The sequence below is a fragment of the Pristiophorus japonicus genome, chromosome 11 (genome assembly GCF_044704955.1).
Source record: "Pristiophorus japonicus isolate sPriJap1 chromosome 11, sPriJap1.hap1, whole genome shotgun sequence".
Classification (NCBI taxonomy): domain Eukaryota; kingdom Metazoa; phylum Chordata; class Chondrichthyes; family Pristiophoridae; genus Pristiophorus; species Pristiophorus japonicus.
In genome coordinates this window covers 214,563,733-214,586,259 of record NC_091987.1, presented here as the reverse complement: position 1 = coordinate 214,586,259, position 22,527 = coordinate 214,563,733, and the positions used below count along the sequence as shown (strand labels likewise).

General features: G+C 48.6%; 1 protein-coding gene across 13 annotated transcripts in view; it reads left to right on the top strand.

Annotated features, from left to right (window-relative positions):
• The window catches only part of phldb1b (pleckstrin homology-like domain, family B, member 1b), a 475,105-nt gene that overhangs the window by 70,932 nt on the left and 381,646 nt on the right, over positions 1-22,527 (top strand). For all 13 annotated transcript variants that reach the window (XM_070894525.1, XM_070894517.1, XM_070894521.1 and 10 more), the window contains exons 3-4: positions 7,280-7,403; positions 16,716-16,895. In XM_070894525.1, the coding sequence (XP_070750626.1) occupies positions 7,280-7,403; positions 16,716-16,895 (304 nt within the window). The remainder of the gene's footprint in view (positions 1-7,279; positions 7,404-16,715; positions 16,896-22,527) is intronic.

Here is a 22,527-nt window from a genome sequence, read left to right as displayed (position 1 = left end):
GCACTCCCTCAATACTGCCCCTCCGACGCTGCGGCACTCCCTCAGGACTGCCCATCCGACAGTGCGGCACTCCCTCAGTGCGGCGTTCCCTCAGTACTGCCCCTCCGACACTGCAGCGCTCCCTCAGTTCTGCCCCTCCGACAGTGCGGCGCTCCCTCAGTACTGCCCCTCCGACAGAGCGGCACTCCCTCAGGACTGCCCCTCCAACGTTGCGGCACTCCCTCAGGACTGCCCATCCGACAGTGCGGCGTTCCCTCAGTACTGCCCCTCCGACACTGCAGCGCTCCCTCAGTTCTGCCCCTCCGACAGTGCGGCGCTCCCTCAGTTCTGCCCCTCCGACAGTGCGGCGCTCCCTCAGTACTGCCCCTCCGACAGTGTGGCGCTCCCTCTGTATGGCACTGGGAGCATCGGCCTAGATTATGGGCTCAAGTCTCCGGAATGGGACTTGAACCCACGACCGTCCGGCTGAGAGACGAGTGAGTGTCTCACCCACTGAGCCACGGCTTGCTCTGTAACACCGACTGTATTGAAGTGTTGAACGTGGCATCTGACGGCTAACTTCACCCACAATGCTGCACAGTGGTTGCAATGGGAGTTGAGTAAATACAGATTTCAAAGCATTCCGTACATGCCATTGCTGATACTGTGAGATGAATGCTGTAGCCTCGGACTTGTTGCAAGGGCTGGTTACATGTACTGCCGAGCCTATCTCTTAATCACTCCAGTGTGCTTGCTGCCAAATCGTTTTGAATGTAATTGGATAACGTTAATCTTATTAATGCAGCTCTTCCTTGCTTGCTACTCTTTTGGAGATAGCTTGTCCCACAGCTCCTCATTACAGGATGCAATATTTCCTCTAATCACGTTGTTTACACTGTCACTAATGAACGAGGGCTCGGGGAGGGGGCTGTGGGGGAGGGCGATTTTAACCCCACTCGCTCAGCGGAAACCTGGCGGGTGGACAGTTAAAATCTGGCCCTGGCTCTCACCTGCCCAAAAGCCTCCACGATCCCAGCATCTGCAATTTTAACCTGCTCTCCTGAGCGGGCAGCAAGGACAGGCGCCCAGAGCCAACAGGGTCCTTCTTTACACGTGTATGTTGCGGCCCGATGACATCATTGAGACCCAGACTGCAATTTTAACTCAGGCCTGAGCGGGGCGTCCGCCTGGAGCTAAAGTCAGGACCACGCGTTTCAATAATTCCTGCCGTGTCTCTCCGTCTTATGTTGAAGTTCTGCCATGGTTACGTATAGCTGGTCACAAACCTTCAGAAAGAAAGAACTTGTATTTCTATAGCGCCTTTCACAACCCCAGGCTGGCCCGAGGCGCTTTACAGCCAATTTTTGTAGCTTAGTCACTGTTGCAGTGTATGAGCAACAAATTTAAGAACTAATTTAATGGAAAAGATTAAAAAAAATATATGCACATGCGCATAATTCCACACGCGCATATATATAAACACACACCACACATGCATATACATGCGCACACACAAATGTGGGCGCATATACAAATACACGCACGTATACACACACAGCACACATACATATAGACATGCACACAAGTGCACACTCACGCGCGCATACACACACGTGCATACTCACACGCACATACACTCACGGGCATACGCTCACGCGCAAACACACACGCGCATACAATCATGTGCATACACAGGCGCGCATACACAGATGTGCATACACAGGCGCGCATACACGGACGTGCATACACAGGCGCGCATACACAGACGCGCACACACAGACACACATACTCACGCGCATACACAGGGCGCGCATACTCACACGTGCATACACAGATGCGCATACTCACACGCACATACATACGTGCATACACACACGCGCATACACACGCATGCACACACACGCAGATACCCACGCGCGCATACTCACACATGTGCAGAAGCAAATACACGTACAGACACACACACGGTATGCCAGAAATAGTCGTTGTTTTCAGGGGAGAGGTTAGAAAATCAAAGGGCTGAACCAGAGAGTGAGATGTTCCCGTGTCCGTCCTGCTGTGAGGGGGACTGATTCCCAGACACGACAGTCTGGGGATTAACAGAGCCCACACAATGCAGTTCCCGTGATTGAAACATAACCAACGGGTCAGGGAATAAAGTGGAGCAGCCTGCCATGAGTGGAAAGGTGGATCACAGGTTGGCCTGAGAGACAATACAGCTTCCCTGACAGCAGCAGATGAAACCACCGCACCAGTTAATTAATTGGAGCAGAGTGTAACGGCAATCCCCCAGGCTCGCGTCCCAGGGGGTGAGCAGTCAGAATTCGAGGGATTTGAAACTGCCATGGCAACACAGGCCAGCAGATATTATCCCGATGCTCAGTCACCAGCAGCAAATGTTGTAATAGGAACTGAAGCTTTCTTGCTGCAGGTGTTAGCCGTGGCTCAGTGGAAGGATCGCTCGCCTCTCAGTCAGGAGATTGTGGGTCCTAGGGTACATAATCTGGCCTGACACTCCAGAGCAGAGGGAGCGTTGCACTGTTTGGAGTGTCAGGCCAGATTACGGATGTCACGTTAAACAGAGGCCCCATTTCAAATCCCTCGGCACTGCACTGGAGTGCCAGCCTAGATTTTTGAGCTCAAGTCCCTGGAGTGGGACTTGAACCCACAACCTTCTGATTCAGAGGTGAGAGAGCCACCCACATCATCATCTGCAGTCCCTCGGAATCGAGGAAGACTTGCTTCCACTCTGTAAAAGTGAATTCCTAGGTGATTGATCAGTCCAATACGGCAATTACAGACCCTGTCACAGGTGGGGCAGAGAGAGGTTGGAGGAAAGGGTTGGGTGGGGAGTCTGGTTTGCCGCACGCTCCTCCCGCTGCCTGCGCTTGATTTCTGCATGCTCTCGGCGACGAGACTCGAGGTGCTCAGCGCCCTCCTGGGTGCTCTTCCTCCACTTAGGGTGGTCTTTGGCCAGGGACTCCCAGGTGTCGGTGGGGATGTTGCATTTTTTTCAGGGAGGCTTTGAGGGTGTCCTTGAAATGTTTCCTCTGCCCACCTGGGGCTCGCTTGCCGTGTAGGAGTTCCGAGTAGAGCCACAGCTGATCATGTAAAGCTAAGACTGTCGAGTTCGAAATGAACTGCTGTTTACAGAGGGTGGAGTGGTATCGCGATTGCCTTGTCTGGGGTTGACACAGGCATGGATTGAGGGTTTCAGCAGAAGAGGGGTGACGCAGAGGGTATTTTAGAGGTGGAGTTGGGCGGTCTTTGCAACGGAGAGACTATGGGCTATGAAGTTCTGCTTGCGGTTGAGTAGAACGCTGAGTTTGCGAATAGTCTGATGCAGCGTGAGACAGTTGCGGGTGAGGAAAGTGTAGTCTTGAGGGACTCCCGAGACTGCAGGAGCAGGAAGAGTTACAGATAAGTCAGAGTGTAACCAAGTGAGGGCAGTCCCAGTGAGCTCATCACCAATGAAACAAAGAAACATAGGTGCAGTAGTAGGCCATTCGGCCCTTCGAGCCTGCACCACCATTCGGTATGATCATGGCTGATCATACAACTTCAGTATCCCATTCCTGCTTTCTCTCCATACCCCTTGATCCCTTTAGCCATAAGGGCCACATCTAACTCCCTTTTGAATATATCTAACGAACTGGCCTCAACAACTTTCTGTGGTAGAGAATTCCACAGGTTCACAATTCTCTAAATGAAGAAGTTTCTCCTCATCTTGGTCTTAAATGGCTTACCCCTTACCCTTAGACTGTGACCCCTGGTTCTGGACTTCCCCAACATCGGGAACATTCTTCCTACATCTAACCTGTCCAATCCATCAGAATTTTATATGCTTCTATGAGGTCCCCTCTCATTCTTCTAAATTCCATTGAATATAAGCCTAGTCGATCCAGTCTTTCTTCATTTGTCAGTTCTGCCATCACGGGAATCAGTCTGGTGAACATAGAAACATAGAAAATAGGTGCAGGAGTAGGCCATTCGGCCCTTCGAGCCTGCACCACCATTCAATATGATCATGGCTAATCATTCACCTCAGTACCCCTTTCCCGCTTTCTCTCCATACCCCTTGATCCCTTTAGCCATAAGGACCATATCTAACTCCCTCTTGAATATATCCAATGAACTGGCATCAACGACTCTCTGCGGCAGGGAATTCCACAGGTTAATAACTCTGTGAGTGAAGAAGTTTCTCCTCATCTCAGTCCTAAAATGGCCTACCCCTTATCCTAAGACTGTGTCCCCTGGTTCTGAACTTCCCCAACATCGGGAACATTCTTCCCGCATCTAACCTGTCCCGTCCGGTCAGAATCTTGTACGTTTCTATGAGATCCCTTCTCATCCTTCCAAACTCCAGTGTATAAAGGCCCCGTTGATCCAGTCTCTCATGTGTCAGTCCGGCCATCCCTGGAATCAATCTGGTGAACCTTCGCTGCACTCCCTCAATAGCAAGAACGTCCTTCCTCAGATTAGGAGACCAAAACGGAACAATATTCCACCAAGGCCCTGTACAATTGCAATAAGACCTCCCTGCTCCTATACTCAAATCCCCTAGCTATGAAGGCCAACATGCCATTTGCCTTCTTCACTGCCTGCTGTACCTGCATGCCAACTTTCAATGACTGATGAACCATGACACCCAGGTCTCGTTGCACCTCCCCTTTTCCTAATCTTAAAGCATATTGTATTATGACCACTATTGCCTCGATATTCCCCTACTTTTACTTCTCTTATCTGCTCCGGTTCATTACCCATTAGGAGATCCAATAGCGAATCCTCCCTTATTGGGCTTTTTACATTTAGGGTTAAAAAAAAAGAGTCCTGTACACATTGTAGGAACTCCATTCCCCTATCCCCTTTACCTGCCTCTTCTATTCAATTAACATTGAGGTCGTTTGAAATCCCCCATGATTATTATTCAATGTTTTTTTTACTTGTTTCCCTAATTTGTCTGTATTTTTCTTCCTCCCTTCTACTATTAGGTGGTCTGTAAACTACACCCATTAGTGTGATTGATCCTTTATCTTTTATCTCTACCCATATGAATTCTATTTTTGTCTTGCTGATAGCTGCGTCACCTTTTTCTACTACCATTGTTATCCCTAATAAGTTCAGCTACTCCACCTTCCCTTTTTCCCTCTCGATCTTTTCTAAATATATTATAACCTTCGCTGCACTCCCTCAATAGCAAGAATGTCCTTCCTCAGATTAGGAAACAAAAACTGTACACAATATTCAAGGTGTGGCCTCACCAAGGCCCTGTGCAACTGCAATAAGACCTCCCTGCTCAAATCCTCTCGCTATGAAGACCAGCATGCCATTTGTCTTCTTCACAGCCTGCTGAACCTGCATGCCAACTTTCAATGACTGATGTACCATGACACCCAGGTCTCGTTGCACCTCCCCTTTTCCTAATCTGTCACCATTCAGATAATATTCTGCCTTCCTGTTTTTGCCACCAAAGTGGATAACCTCACATTTATCTACACTATACTGCATCTGCCATGCATTTGCCCACTCACCTAACCTGTCCAAGTCATCCTGCAGCCTCTTAGCATCCTCCTCACAGCTCACACCACCACCCAGCTTAGTGTCATCTGCAAACTTGGAGATATTACATTCAATTTCTTCGTCTAAATCATTAATATATAATGTAAATAGTTGGGGTCCCAGCACTGAACCTTGCGGCACCCCACTAGTCACTTCCTGCCATTCTGAAAAGGACCCGTTTATTCCTACTCTTTGCTTCCTGTCTGCCAACCAGTTCTCTATCCACGTCAATACATTACCCCCAATTCCATGTGCTTTAATTTTACACACCAATCTCTTGAGTGGGACCTTGTCAAAAGCCTTTTGAAGGTCCAAATACACCACATCCACTGGTTCTCCCTTGTCCACTCTACTAGTTACATCCTCAAAAAATTCCAGAAGATTTGTCAAGCATGATTTCCCTTTCATAAATCCATGTTGACTTGGACCAATCCTGTCACTGCTTTCCAAATGCGCTGCTATTTCATCTTTAATAATTGATTCCAGCATTTTCCCCATCACCAATGTCAGGCTAACTGGTCTATAATTCCCTGTTTTCTCTCCCTCCTTTTTAAAAAAGTGGTGTTACATTAGCTACCCTCCAGTCCATAGGAACTGATCCAGAGTCGATAGACTGTTGGAAAATGATCGCCAGTGCATCCACTATTTCTAGGGCCACTTCCTTAAGTACTCTGGAATGCAGACTATCAGACCCTGGGGATTTATCGGTCTTCAATCCCATTAATTTCCCTCACACCATTTCCTGACTAATAAGGATTTCTTTCAGTTCCTCCTTCTCGCTAGACCCTCGGTGAAGAGTGTTTGAAGGAGGATGGTGTGGTTGACAGTGGTCAGAGGATTAGAGATAATGCATCACTGTCACTGTAACAGAGAACGTTGTTCATGACTTTGATCATTCTAGGTCATATTCTAGCTCCTGAGTATAATTATAATTTTTGCTGCCCTCCTACAGTGAAAATTTTCATTATACATAACAGTTGCACTAAAGTGAGCCAAAGCCAAACATGTTATCCTTGTTGTTAAACCCATCAACTTCATTATTTGTTAACTAGCCCTGTGTTATTGAGTGGATTGGGCCTATACTCTCTAGAATTTAGATGAATGGGAGGTGATCTCATTAAAACATATAGGGGGAATGAGAGGGTAGATGCTTGGAGGATGTTTCCCCCTGGCTGGGGAGTCTAGAACCAGGGATCACAGTCTCAGGATAAGGGGTCGGCCATTTAGGACTGAGATGAGGAGAAATCTCTTCACTCAGAGGGTGGCAAATCTTTGGAATTCTCTGCCCCAGAGGGCTGTGGAGCCTCAGTCTTTGAGTATATTCAAGACAGTGATCGATAGATTTTTGGAGATTAAGAAAATCGAGTTATGGGGATAGTGCAGGAAAGAGGAGTTCATAGAATCATAGAATCATAGATGTTTACAGCTCAGAAGGAGGCCATTTCGGCCCATCGTGTCCGCGCCGGCCAACAAGAGGCTATCCAGCCTAATCCCATTTTCCAGCTCTAAGTCAGTAACCCTGCAGGTTAAGTGTCAAGCGCACATCCAAGTACTTTTTAAATGTGGTGAGGGTTTCTGCCTCTACCACCACCAGTTGAGGTAGAAGATCAGCCATGATCTCATTGAATGGCGGAGCAGGCTCGAGGGGCCGAATGGCCGACTCCTGCTCCTAATTCTTATGTTCTTATGTTATCCCAAGCCATTTGGTGAACACTTCTTGACACTCTTCTTTACTTGGCAGAACACTCCTCTGGACCTGATCGACACGGGGAAGGGTCTGAAAGTACAGACGGACAAGCCCCACCTGGTGAGCCTCGGGAGTGGGCGACTCAGCATCGCCATTACGTTGCTGCCACTTGAAGAAGGTGAGAGGTCGCTCGCTTGTTGAGGATTGGCTACCAAGGCCTGGCCCTACTTGGGGTGTAGATTGCATTGCTTTCAAAATTTCAACATGTGTCCGTCATGGCTCAGTGGGCAACACTCTCGTTTCTGAGTCAGAAGGTTGTGGGTTCAAGTCCCACTCCAGAGACTTGAACACAAAAATCCAGGCTGACACTCTCAGTGCAGTGCTGAGGGAGTGCTGCACTGTCGGAGGGGCAGTACTGAGGGAGCGCCGCACTGTCGGAGGGGCAGTACTGAGGGAGCGCCGCACTGTCGGAGGAGCAGTACTGAGGGAGCGCCGCTCTGTCGGAGGGGCAGTACTGAGGGAGCGCCGCTCTGTCGGAGGGGCAGTACTGAGGGAGCGCTGCTCTGTCGGAGGGGCAGTACTGAGGGAGCGCCGCACTGTCAGAGGGGCAGTACTGAGGGAGCGCCGCACTGTCGGAGGAGCAGTCCTGAGGGAGTGCTGAACTGTCGGAGAGGCAGTACTGAGGGAGCGCCGCTCTGTCGGAGGGGCAGTACTGAGGGAGCGCCGCACTGTCGGAGGGGCAGTACTGAGGGAGCGCCGCTCTGTTGGAGGGGCAGTACTGAGGGAGCGCCGCTCTGTCGGAGGGGCAGTACTGAGGGAGCGCTGCACTGTCGGAGGGGCAGTGCTGAGGGAGTGCCGCACTGTCGGAGGGGCAGAGGGAGTGCCGCACTGTCGGAGGGGCAGTACTGAGGGAGTGCCACACTGTCGGAGGGGCAGTACTGAGGGAGCGCTGCACTGTCGAAGGTGCCGTCTTTTGGATGAAACATTGAACCGAGGCCCCGTCTGCTCTAAAGCACTATTTAGAAGAAAAGCAGGGGCGATATTAGGAAAAGTGTCTAAAAGCTCGGTCAAAGAGATAGATTTAAGCAGCGTCTTAAAGGAGCAGAGAGAGAAGCAGAGAGGTTTAGGGAGGGAGTTCCAAAGCTTGGGGCCCAGGCAGCTGAAGGCACGTCTGCCAATGGTTGAGCGATTAAAATTTAGGGACGCGCAAGAGGCCAGAATTGGAGGTGTGTAGAGATCTCGGGGGGTTGTGGGGCTGGAGGAGATTACAGAGATAGGGAGGGGTGAGGCCATCGAGGGATTTGAAAACAACGATGAGAATTTTGAAATCGAGGCCTTGCCGGATCGGGAGCCAATGTCGGGACTCCTGTGAGCTGTTCAGAATTTCAGATGCACTGTGACAAGTTTGGGACGGAGTCCCGCTAAATCTTTAATTTCAAAGTGAAAAGAAAAGAGAAAAAAGAAAGCAAAAATATAATTGATGCCTTTCGATCTCTGAATAAAGTGGAAGTTGCACATTGGTGGTTTGTGGGACGGAGTGGTGGTCTGGCATTGGCTGAAAAATAGTTTTCGAAACAGAAGAACAAACAGGAATATAAAAACAGAAAATGCTGGAAATCTCAGCGGGTCGGACAGTTTCTGTGGAGCGAGAAACAGAGTTAGTGTTTCGGGTCTGTGACCCTTTGTCAGAACTGGAGAGGTTCGAACAAACAAATGTCTCAACGCGATGTGATGTTGACGGAAATGATTCCAGCTTGCGCCATGTTTATTTTGGGGTATTTTTTAATCCGCTTTGGGAAGATTGACAGGCATCTTGCTAGGCTTCCTACTGCCCAAATGACCTTGTTTTGAAGGCCCCCCCCCCCCCCCACCCCGCTTTGCTCTTGGGGGAATAGCTTTGTGCTGGACCTGGGGGATGAAGGATCAGAATAAATGTCCCTGGAAGGGTCATGTTGAGGCAGATTGCACGTTGCCTGTGGACAGCTATCGGGGCCCGATCCCCGGGACCCTGAGTTTGCTCAGTGGAGAGGTCCCTGTCATTTCACAGTCGAGCGGCCCGATGGAACAAGTGGGCAGTGACGGTTCTCGGGGCTGCACTGAATGGCTGCCGTACTCGTTCCCTGCCTCGTGTGTGAAGATTGGAGCGAGGACCGTTTGGGAATGTTTCCGTGCTGTGTGTTTGGAGACTCAAGCCTGGCCCCACCTTCCGCCTGCGATAGCGGCCAATCACCAAAAGGCCCCTCATTCTGACCGAATTGTGTGTTTTATTTGGGCCGCAGGTGCCGAAAAAATGTGCCGAGCTCAACTTTGTCTCCTTGTCTGCACAGCGATTTTCCTCACCATTCACCATACTTCCTCCCAGCTTTCGTGGCTTTTCGGGTGAGACGTTAAACCAAGGCCCTGTCTGCTCGCTCAGGTGGTGGTAAAATATCCCACGGCACTATTGGAAGAAGAGCAGGGGAGTTATCCCCGGTGTCCTGGCCAATATTTATCCCTCAATCAACATAACAAAACAGATTGTCTGGGTCATTATCACATTGCTGTGTGTGGGAGCTTGCTGTGCCCAAACTGGCTGCTGCGTTTCCCACATTACAACAGTGACTACACTCCAAAAGTACTTCATTGGCTGTAAAGCGCTTTTGAGCTTCTTTCTTTTGTTCTTTCTTTCTTTCCTGTCTGTCTGTCTGTCTTTGTATCTGTATGTGTCTATGTGTTTGTGGGTGGGTGTGTTTGTGTGTGTGTCTGTTTGTGTCTGTGTGTGTGTGTGAGTGTGAGTGTGTGCCTGTGTCTGTGTGAGTTTGTGAGTGTGTGTTTTATGTGTGTGTCTGAGTCTGTGTGTCTGTCTGTGTGTGTGTGTCTGTGCGAGTGTGTGTGTGTATGTGTGTTTTATGTGTGTGTCTGTGCGTGTCTGAGTCTGTGTGTGTGTCTGTGTGTGTCAGTATCTGAGAGTGTGTTTGTGTCTGAGTGTGTGTGTATCTGAGTGTGTGTGTATCTGAGTGTGTGTGTGTTTGTGTGTGTCTGAATGTGTGTCTGTGTGTGTGTGTCTGTGTGATGGTGTCTGAGTCTGAGTTTGAGTGTGTGTGTTTGTGTCTGTGTGTCTGTGTGGTGGTGTCTGAGTGTGTGTGTCTGTGTGTGTGTCTGTGTGGTGGTGTCTGTGTGTGTGTGTCTGTGTGAGTTGGGAGGGGTGCGGAAATGCATTGCATCAATTTGTGGTTTGAAGCAAACCTACCCAATTTTTCTCGCTCTTTGACTGCATTCCAACTTCAGGCTCAATCAGATACGGAAGAGGAAATGTTCTGATGGGCTTTAATTTCACTCTTGATTTTCGATGTAGGCAATTAGGAGCCAGCGTGTGACTCACAGCACAGCAGCCAGAGGAAGGGGAGGAGATGGAGCCAGCAGTTACTGAGGCGCCTGCACTTTACACACGCAGCTGCCAGCAAGTCACACATAGCAAAGTGGGAGAGGGACTCATCCAGGGCTGAATGGTACAGGCTCCCAAAATAGTTCACGGCAAAACTCTGCAACTCATTTAGTTTGAGTGGCAGGAAGTAACGGACCCTTGAGGATAATGCCGAGGCTATTTGTGACTTTTTCTTGTCAAGGAAAGGTTACGCACTTTGACCTCTGGGGTGACTGCAAAGTGTCGGAGAGCCAACAAGACTAGAAGTTGAGGACAACAATTACCTGCATTTATATAGCATCTTTAACGTGGTTAAAGGGTCCTGGGGCGCGTCACAGGTGCGTAATCGAAGAAAAACTGAGACCGAGACACATAAGGAGATTTTAGGACAGGCAACCAAAAGCTTGGTCAAACTGGTAGGTTTTAAGGAGCGGCTTAAAGGAGGAGAGAGCGGTGGAGAGGTTTAGAGAGGAGAATACCGGAGCTGAGTGCAGAGAGTCTTTGGCTTTCTGACCCGTGTGGATAAGTTGGATCCTTGTACTGGGCAGAGTTAGATGATCTTATCAGTTACCTTCAACCCTCGAGGGTTTGGGTGTGGACAATCGGACAAGATCTCCGCCCCCGGATCGCTATCCAGCATCTACTGTTGGAAGCATGCACATGTGACCAAGATTGGATACGCACTGATGACGCCCATGGTCAAATTGCCTTGGGGCACTCACGTCAGCATTGAACTATTTCCCCCACCATCAGCTCCCTCTGATACCTTGGAGTTCTGTGGTGCAGTAAAGAGACACACAGCGAAAGCAGACACTGAAACCCCCCCTGTTGCTTTAATTAGTAATCAAACTGCCCGCACGGTACTGAGGCAAACTGGTTCCAAACCCTAGTCTGACTGAGTTACAGGCTGGAATCTAATTGGGGGATTCAGGGGGGTTTAAATATAAAATAACAGATGCCCGGGAGTGAGTTACAGGCTAGAATCTAATCGAGGGGTTCAGGGGGTTTATATGTAGAATAACAGATACCTGGGAGCGAGTTACAGGCTGGAATCTAATCGAGGGGTTCGGGAGGTTTATATATAGAATGACAGATACCTGGGAGCGAGTTACAGGTTGGAATCTAATTGAGGGGTTCGGGAGGTTTATATATAGAATAACAGATACTCAGGAGTGAGTTACAGGCTGGAATCTAATCGAGAGGTTCGGGGTAGGGTGGGGGGGTTTAAATATAGAATAACAGATACCTGGGAGCGAATTACAGGCTGGAATCTAATCGAGGGGTTCAGGGGCATTTTATATAGAATACCCGGGAGTGAGTTACAGGCTGGAACCTAATCAAGGGATTTGGGGGGGTTTATATATAGAATAACAGATACCTGGGAGTGAGTTACAGGCTAGAATCTAATCGAGGGGTTCGGGTAGTTTATATATAGAATAACAGATACCCGGGAGTGAGTTACAGACTGGAATCTAATCGGGAGATTCAGGGGGGTTTAAATTTGGAATAACAGATGCCCGGGAGTGAGTTACAGGCTAGAATCTAATCGAGGGTTTCAGGGGGTTTATATGTAGAATAACAGATACCCGAGAGCGAGTTACAGGCTGGAATGTAATCGAGGGGTTCGGGGGGTTTATATATAGAATAACAGATACCCGGGAGTGAGTTACAGGCTGGAATCTAATCGAGGGGTTCAGGGTGGGGGTGGTTTATATATAGAATAACAGATACCCGGGAGTGAGTTACAGGCTGGAATCTAATCGAGGGGTTTGGGGGGGTTTATATATAGAATAACAGATACCCGCGAGTGAGTTACAGGCTGAAATCTAATTGAGGAGTTTGGGGGGGTTTATATATAGAATAACAGATACCCAGAAGTGAGTTACAGGCTGGAATCTAATCGAGGAGTTCGGGGGGTTTATATATAGAATAACAGATACTCGGGAGTGAGTTACAGGCTGGAATCTAATCGAGGGGTTCGGGGGATTTATATATAGAATAACAGATACCCGGGAGTGAGTTACAGGCTGGAATCTAATCGAGGGGTTCGGGGGATTTATATATAGAATAACAGATACCCAGAAGTGAGTTACAGGCTGGAATCTAATCGAGGAGTTCGGGGGGTTTATATATAGAATAACAGATACTCGGGAGTGAGTTACAGGCTGGAATCTAATCGAGGGGTTCGGGGGATTTATATATAGAATAACAGATACCCGGGAGTGAGTTACAGGCTGGAATCTGATTGAGGGGTTCGGGGTATTTATATATAGAATAACAGATACTCAGGATTGAGTTACAGGCTGGAATCTAATCGAGGCGTTTGGGGGGTTTATATATAGAATAACAGATACTCGGGAGTGAGTTACAGGCTGGAATCTAATCGAGGGGTTCGGGGGATTTATATATAGAATAACAGATACCCGGGAGTGAGTTACAGGCTGGAATCTGATTGAGGGGTTCGGGGTATTTATATATAGAATAACAGATACTCAGGATTGAGTTACAGGCTGGAATCTAATCGAGGCGTTTGGGGGGTTTATATATAGAATAACAGATACCTCGGAGTGAGTTACAGGCTGGAACCTAATTGAGGGATTCGATGGGTTTATATGTAGAATAACAGATACCCGGGAGTGAGTTACAGGCTGGAATCTAATCGAGGGGTTCGGGGGGTTTATATGTAGAATAATAGATACCCGGGAGTGAGTTACAGGCTGGAATCTAGTCGAGGGGTTGAAGGGGTTTATATATAGAGTAACAGATACCCGGGAGTGAGTTACAGGCTGGAATCTAATCGAACGGTTCGGTGGGTTTATACATAGAATAGCAGATATCCAGGAATATTTTATAGGCTGGAATCAAATATTGGGGTTCGGGGGGTTTATATATTGAATAACAGATACCCGGGAGTGAGTTACAGACTGGAATCTAATCGAGGGGTTCGGGGGGTTTATATGTAGAATAACAGATACCCGGGAGCGAGTTACAGGCTGGAATCTAATCGAGGGGTTCAGGTGGTTTATATATAGAATAACAGATACCTCGGAGTGAGTTACAGGCTGGAATCTAATCGAGGGGTTCTGGAAGGTTATATATAGAATAACAGATACCCGGGAGTGAGTTGCAGGTTGGGATCTAATCAAGGGGTTCGGGGGGTTTATATATAGAATGACAGATACCCGGGATTGAGTTACAGGCTGGAATCTCATCGAGCGGTTCGGGTGGGGTTATATATAGAATAACAGATACCCGGGAGTGAGTTACAGGCTGGAATCTAATCGATGGGTTCGGGAGCTGTATATACAGAATAACAGATACCCGGGAGTGAGTTACAGGCTGGAATCTAATCGATGGGTTCGGGTAGTTTATATACAGAATAACAGATACCCGGGAGTGAGTTACAGGCTGGAATCTAATCGAGGGATCCCAGTGGTTTATTTTTTATATGTACACAGCCTTCCCATCTTCATTGCTTTAGGTTCTATATGTTGACCAGAAACTAAACGTTAATTTCTTAAGGCCAAAGTATGACTTGTAACTAATTATATCCCTTTCCAGCTGGTTTTATTTTAAACGACAGACTATTTTTAAAGCCGAGTCTGTCGAGTGTGATTGGGAAGATGAGTACGCAGTTTTACCGTAGCTCAGGCTGATTGCAGCAAATATGCTGCAATGTTTGAAGCCTGTGGGTTCCACAGAGTCATGGTCAAGTTGCTCCTCCCCAGCCCAATATACTGACGTTTTGAAATGAATTCGGAATGTGTGACCATGTCTGTGGGGGCGAGGTGGTCACTGGTTCAATGTGTGGCCTGTACTGCTGGCTAATCCTTTCTGAGACAGCACTGAGGATAGTATGGGCTATGGTAGCATAGTGGTTACATCACTGGGCCAGTAACCCAGAGGCTTGGACTCACCATCCAGAGACATGAGTTCAAATCTCACTACGGCAGCTGGGGAATTTAAATTCAGTTAATGAAATAAAACATCGGTAATGGTAACCCTCAAACTCTTGGATTGTTTTAAAAACCCAGCTGGTTCACTAACGTCCTTTCGGGAAGGAAATCTGCCGCCCTTACCCGGTCTGGGCCTATATGTGACTCCAGACCCCACAGCAATGTGGTTGACTCTTAACTGCCCGCTGAAATGGCCCAGCGAGACGCTCCATTGTACCAAACTGCTGTGACAAAGTCAGCACTGTGGGAGCACCTTCACTACACGGACTGCAGTGGTTCAAGAAGGCGGCTCACCACCACCTTCTCGAGGGCAATTAGGGATGGGCAGTAAATGCCGGCCTTGCCAGCGACGCCCACATCCAATGAATAACAACAACACCAACTTGTATTTATATAGTGCCTTTAACGTAGTAAGATATCCCAAGGCGCTTCACAGGAGTGTTATAAGACACAAAACATTGACTCCGAGCCACATATTAGCGCAGGTGACCAAAAGCTTGCTCAAAGAGGTAGGTTTTAAGGAGCATCTTAAAGGAGGAGAGAGAGGTCGGGAGGTGGAGAGGTTTAGGCAGGGAGTTCCAGAGTTTAATTTTAAAAAATATAGTATCATCAGTACCCAGGACTGAGTAGTGCAAAGATTGGCAGGGTTCCTGCTTTTAATCAGCACCCAGTGATGAAAGAAAAAAAGACTTGCATTTCTATAGCGCCTTTCACGACCACCGGACTTCTCAAAGCACGACAGCCAATGAAGTGCTTTTGGAGTGTGGTCAGTGCTGTAAGGAAGGTCCAGGCTCCAGTGTGAGGGGTCTCTTCGAGTTCGCTGACCAGTTGGACAAGGTCAAGGTACCCCCGGCCAGCTGGTGCTTGTGGAGCGGTACCTGAGCAATGGTGGATAGAGAACTGGTTGGCAGACAGGAAGCAAAGAGCAGGATTAAATGGGTCCTTTTCAGAATAACAGGCAGTGACTAGTGGGGTACCGCAAGGTTCAGTGCTGGGACCCCAGCTATTTACAATATACATTAATGATTTGGACGAAGGAATTGAATGTAATAGCTCCAAGTTTGCAGATGACACTGAGCTGGGTGGCGGTGTGAGCTGCGAGGAGGATGCTAAGAGGCTGCAGGATGACTTGGACAGGTTAGGTGAGTGGGCAAATGCATGGCAGATGCAGTATAATGTGGATAAATGTAAGATTATCCACTTTGATGGTAAAAACAGGAGGGCTGATTATTATCTGAATGGTGACAGATTGGTAAAGGGGGAGGTGCAACGAGACCTGGGTGTCATGGTACATCAGTCATTGATGTTTGGCATACAGGTACAGCAGGCGGTGAAGAAGGCAAATGATATGTTGGTCTTCATAGCTAGGGGATTTGAGTATAGGAGCAGGGAGGTCTTACTGCAGTTGTACAGGGCCTTGGTGAGGCCACACCTTGAATATTGTGTACAGTTTTGGTCTCCTAATCTGAGGAAGGACGTTCTTGCTACTGATGGAGTGTAGCGAAGGTTCACCAGTCTGATTCCCGGGATGACAGGACTGACATATGAAGAAAGACTGGATCGACTAGGCTTGTATTCAATGGAATTTAGACGAATGAAAGGGGACCTCATAGAAACATATAAAATTCTGACGGGATTGGACAGGTTAGATGCAGGAAGAATGTTCCCGATGTTGGGGAAGTCCAGAACCAGGGGTCGCAGTGTTAGGAAAAGGGGTAAGCCATTTAGGACCGAGATGAGGAGAAACTTCTTCACTCAGAAAGTTGTGAACCTGTGGAATTCTCTACAACAGAAAGTTGTTGAGGCCAGTTCGTTGGATATATTCAAAAGGGAGTTAGATGTGGCCCTTAAGGCTAATGGGATCAAGGGGTATGGAGAGAAAGCAGGAATGGGGTACTGAGGTTGCATGATCAGCCATGATCACATTGAATGGTGGTGCAGGCTCGAAGGGCCGAATGGCCTGCTCCTGCACCTATTTTCTATGTTTCTATGTCGTGCTTTCAGCAGAGCGGGAGGGACGGGCCAGAGACAGAAACTCCCCGAGACTCTCCCAGCTTTGTCCCGCTTGGTATTGCCCTTGTGGATGATCATTGTGCATGAACCGTTCCCCTGACTCTTCCCTTGCTCACAGGAAGGACCACCTTTGGCAGTTCCGAATGCTCTTCGCAAGACATCAGCATCCAGGGTCCTGGCATTGCTGCCCAGCATTGCTACATTGAAAACAAAAGTGGAATTATAACGCTGTACCCGTGTGGGAACCTCTGTGCGATTGATGGAGTTCAGATGTACCAACCTAAACGCCTGAGCCAAGGTAAGGGGAAAATTTGCCCAAAAAGTCACATTTTAATAAATTAACTATGAAGACAGAAACAAACTTGCATTTATATAGCACTTTTCGCAACCTCAGGACATCCCAAAGAACATCACATGATACTAATGAGTGAAGATCTTTCGTTTCTTTTAATTCATTGATGGGATTTGGGCATCGCTGATTCGCCCGGCATTTATTGCCCATCCCTAATTGCCCCTTGAGAAGGTGGTGGTGAGGCACCTTCTTGAAGCTCTGCAGTCGCCTTTGAGTCAGAAGGTTGTGAGTTCAAGTCTCACTCCAGTTTGTGCGCGTTTCCCACATTACAACAGTGACTACACTTCATAAAGTACTTCATCGGCTGCCAAGCTCTTTGGGACGTCCGGTGCTTGTGAAAGAAGCGAGTCTTTAAAAACATTCTCAATTCTTTTCTTTTTTGACCAAACATTTGGTTTCCCCTCCAAATCTCTCCGCCTACAGCCCAGTGCCTGGACCCATTACTCTGTAGGAAACACACTGGGGCAGTTTCTACGTTAAAGGTGCTATATAGATGCAAGTTGTTGTTGTCTATGTCTAACGCTGACTCTGTCTCGTTTGTTGAAGAGTCTCTATACCCAATGCCACACAACAAAACTCACCTCCAAAAATATTTGATGAAACAGGGTCACCTGATATTCTGTTCGTAATCTTCTGGCGATATCAGCCTTGCCCATAACTGCGATGTATTTACTGTATAAAAGACTTGTTGTTCTAGGTAATTTATGCAGTAATTAGTTCCCTGTGTGAATGAATCGAGTTTATTCTCACGCAGTACAACAGAGGTGATTGACTTACAAGATCGTTAATGAGCCCAAGAGGAATGCTTACTCTAACATTCCTCCCAAGTACAGCTTCCACATTTACAAAACAAATTGCTTACGATCGGTTTCTTGAATGTACGTACTTCAAGTTATAGAATCTCAGAATGGTTACAGCACGGAAGGCCATTCGGCCCATCGAGCCCGTGCCTACTCTCTGCTAGTCCCACTCCCCCGCCCTTTTCCCGTAGCCCTGCAAATCTTTTTCCTTCAGGTTCTTATCCATCATCATCATAGGCAGTCCCTCAGAATCGAGGAAGACTTGCTTCCACTCTTAAAATGAGTTCTTAGGTGACTGAACAATCCAATACGAGAACCACAGTCCCTGTCACAGACAGTGGTTGAAGGAAAAGGAGGGTGGGACTGGTTTGCCGCACGCTCCTTCCGCTGCCTGCGCTCGATTTCTGCATGCTCTCGGCGATGAGACTCGAGGTGCACAGCGCCCTCCCGGATGCTCTTCCTCCACTTAGGGCATCGTACCTGAGACTGAGACAAAAAAAGCAGCACAAGTTAAGGCCAGATGCTGCTGACCACAATGCTTTGCACAGTGTTGAACTGCACTGATTGCATTGCGGGGGCGGGAAGGGAATTTGTGAATTTGAGAACTCGATACGATCCCCACATGGGAACACCACCACCTCCACGTTCCCCTCCCAGTCACACACCATCCCAACTTGGAAATATATCGGCCGTTCCTTCATCGTCACTGGGTCACAATCCTGGAACTCCCTCCCGAACAGCACTGTGGGAGCACCTTCACCACACGGGCTGCAGCGGTTCAAAGCAGCCTTCTCGAGGGCAATTAGGGATGGGCAATAAATGCCGGCCTTGCCAGCGATGCCCACATCCCGTGAGTGAACACATAAAAAGAGATCATTAACTGTGAGGAATATTAAACAGCGACAATTCATAATCTGAATGGCAACGGACGGATTCTTCACCAGGGTTACATCATCAACGGGCATGGTGTGGTATTACAAACCAGAGCTTCAACAGATATTTCTTAGTTATATTTGAAACGATTTAATTTTCCAGCATGTTACAGATCCGGTGATGGAGTTTCGGATGGAGGATGTTGCGGGCGATAATGGCGGTGGGGCGGTCCATTTTGTGCTGGGAGATGGTTTGCGTCAGCAGCCACAAAATTCAGCAGCTGGGCCCCGAGTGTGGGGCAGAGCGCTACGGGAGGCGTTCCACACCTTTAGGGTGCTCGGCCGGCTGAGCAACTGGAACTCCCGAGTTAAACAGCCGGCCTCGGAGCAACCTGAGAGAGGAATCCTTGGAAAAATAAATCGCCAAAAAAAAAAAAACCCACAAAAAAGATTCCCAATACCTTGCTCGCCCCACAGAAAGATAAACCGCAAAAATAAAACAAAAAGTCAAATCGTGCAGGTCGCCATTCCTTCCTGAACCGCCAACGGGAACAGCTCGGAACGGCCGCTTTCTCCGCTGGTCCCACTAGGGGGCGCTACGGGTCCCGCTCCAAGCAAATTTCACAACGCTGTCGCAACCAGGGGGTGTGTCACACTGGGGGGGGGGCGTGGTGCTTCTGGGCGGGACTGCTCAGCACCCCGCCCCCACCCCCCCCCCAAAAACCACCACCAAATGTCCCAGCGAGGCGCTGAAAGCTGGCCCCCTGCCCAGAAATCATTTGAATACCCGTTACCGACCCTCCGGGGTGTCAATAGAGGCGTAAGACCAACGGTAATCCAGCCCAGTGTTTGTCCTCTGTGTGGTTCCCTGACCGTGTTGTAGTAAACTGATATATATATATATTTTTTCATCTGTATTTCACCCATACACCATCACATTACGCAGATGTTAACGAAATGGAGCACTTTATGGTTGACGTGTGACTCTGCCTGTTTTGAAACGTGGGCGCTTTCAGTGATGGAGAATGTACTCGAAGACTCTGCACAGTGGACCGGAGGTGGAAGAGAGCAAGGTTCAGGCTGCCACAAGGCGGGGAAAGCTAAGGGCCAGGATTTCTGGTCTTCCGATGCGCTGAGGATTGGGGAGATAAGATTGTGGGTGGGTTGGGGGATGAGGACTAAGGCCCTGGGTCAGCTGGAGTTTGTGTAAAGTGGAGTTCAGGAAGACACTGATGAGGCTGTCGATAAAATCTAGACGGGCGAAATATGATTATTTTATGATCAGAGATAATCTTCACTTCGTATTTAAAATTGTAGTGAGTTAAGAATGTTCAACTGGAACAGGAAGAGTTCCTTACTAGAGCCACTATCTCTATCTCTGAAATATTGTCACTCATGCTGAAATCGTAATGAAAAGCTACTTCAGATATTAATGCAGAAGGTTTGTGTATCGCTTTCATTCCGTTTGAAGTATTTTAAGCCTTTTAAGTGTCAGCTGTGAATCAGTGCGTAGAACTCTCTTGAGTCAGAAGGGTTGTGGGTTCAAGTCCCACTCCAGGGACTTGAGCACATAAATCTAGGCTGACACTCACAATGCTGTACTGAGGGAGTGCTGCACTGTCGGAGAGGCAGTACTGAGAGAGCACTGCACTGTCGGAGGGGCAGTACTGAGAGAGCACTGCACTGTCGGAAGGGCGGTACTGAGGGAGCACTGCACTGTTGGAGGGGCAGTACTGAGGGAGCGCCGCACTGTTGGAGGGGCAGTACTGAGGAAGCGCCGCACTGTCGGAGGGGCAGTACTGAGGGAGTGCCGCACTGTCGGAGGGGCAGTACTGAGGGAGAGTTGCACTGTCGGAGGGGCAGTACTGAGGGAGTGCCGCACTGTCGGAGGGGCAGTACTGAGGGAGCGCCGTACTGTCGGAGGGACAGTATTGAGAGAGCACTGCACTGTCGGAAGGGTGGTACTGAGGGAGCGCTGCACTGTCGGAGGGGCAGTACTGAGGGAGCGCTGCACTGTCGGAGGGGCAGTACTGAGGAAGAGTTGCACTGTCGGAAGGGCAGTACTGAGGTAGCGCTGCACTGTTGGAGGGGCAGTACTGAGGGAGCGCTGCAGTGTCGGAGGGGCAGTACTGAGGAAGAGTTGCACTGTCGGAGGGGCAGTACTGAGGGGGTGCTGCACTGTTAGAGGTGCCATCATTTGGATGAGACGTTAAACTAAGGCCCAGTCTGCTCTCTCAGGTGGATGTAAAAGATCCCACACCAGAGAAGAGCAGGGGAGTTCTCCCCGGTGTCCTGTAGCTAATATTTATCCCTCAATCAACATAACAAAAACAGATTATCTGGTTATTATCACATTGCTGTGTGTGGGAGCTTGCTGTGTGCAAATTGGCTGCTGCGTTTCCTACATTACAACAGTGACTACACTTCAACAGTACTTCATTGGCTGTAAAGCACTTTGAGATGCTCTGAGATCATGAAAGCTGCTATATAAATGCAAGTTCATTCTTTCTTTCTTTATAAATTTACCAGAAGTTGCTTTCCACTAACAATGATCCTGCACAGATGGTCTGTTCCGGCTCCCAAATTAGCTGAGCAGAATTTGAGTCGCACTCTCGATGTGACTGGCTCAGAGATGACAGTCACAGGAAAACCCAGCGATTAGATCGGAGGCCTTCCTGCTGTTCCCACGGCACCAGCAGCCAGCGATTTGCCCCGCCAGGTTCCAGCTCCCACGCCTCGCTCCTGCTTTAGTTTGCGGGAACGGTGAGCTGGGTGTGGGAGAGAGAGAGAGAGGCTGATAGCCCTCCGCTCACGGGCATCTCCCACTGCTGACGGAGGAACCAGCTCGCTCAATGATTGCCGTTCACCCCCTTGGCATGTGACTGTGCTGGGCACTGTCTCACTCGACGGCATCTCGCTGAAGGATTTTCAGGACTGCAGGGAACGAGCAGGGGGAGTGCGACTAATGGGATCGCTCTATCAGAGAGCTGGCAAAGGCACGATGGGCCGAATGGCCTCCTCCAGTGTTGCATCGTTCTACAATTCTATGAACTGTTACACAGAGGGAAGGGGAAACCTTGTACCTTCCCAGGCTGCTCATTCCTGAAAGAGTAGGTAATCCCTGCTCCAGCTGTATTTACACTGTAACCGATCCCTTAGAACACGAGCCTGAGTGACAGATCAGTCAAATCAAATAGCCACAAGGTATGTTCGACACATCTGGCATTAATACACGGACCTTCTCAAACTCGAGAACTTAATTTGCCCCTTTGTATCCCACCAGCTGTTTGATTTTGTACAGTAAATGCTAACAGATCCTTTCGCTGTGTTGTGTTACACAGTTCCACCTGCCCTGCTGCTCCCAGCTCTCAAACAGCCTACGGCGCTATTCCGAAGAAGAGCAGGGGAGTTCTCCCCGGTGTCCTGGGCCAATATTTATCCCTCGATCGACATAACAAAAACAGATTATCCGGTCATTGTCACATTGCTGTGTGTGGGAGCTTGCTGTGTGCAAATTGGCTGCTGCGATTCCCACATTACAACAGTGACTGCACTCCAACAGTACTTCATTGGCTGTAAAGCGTCTTGGGACATCCGGTGGTTGTGAAAGGTGCTGAGAGAGGCAGTTCAGAGAAGGTTCACTCGGTTGATTCTGGAGATGAGGGGGTTGTCTTATGAGGATAGGTTGAGGGGGTTGGGCCTATACACATTGGAGTTCAGAAGAATGAGAGGTGATCTTATTGAAACGTATAAGATAATGAGGGGGCTCAACAAGTTGGATGCAGAGAGGATATTTCCACTCATAGAGGAAACTAAAACTAAGGGACATAGTCTTAGAATCAGGGGCCACCCATTTAAAACCAAAATGAGGAGGAATTTCTTCTCTCAGAGGGTTGTAAATTTATG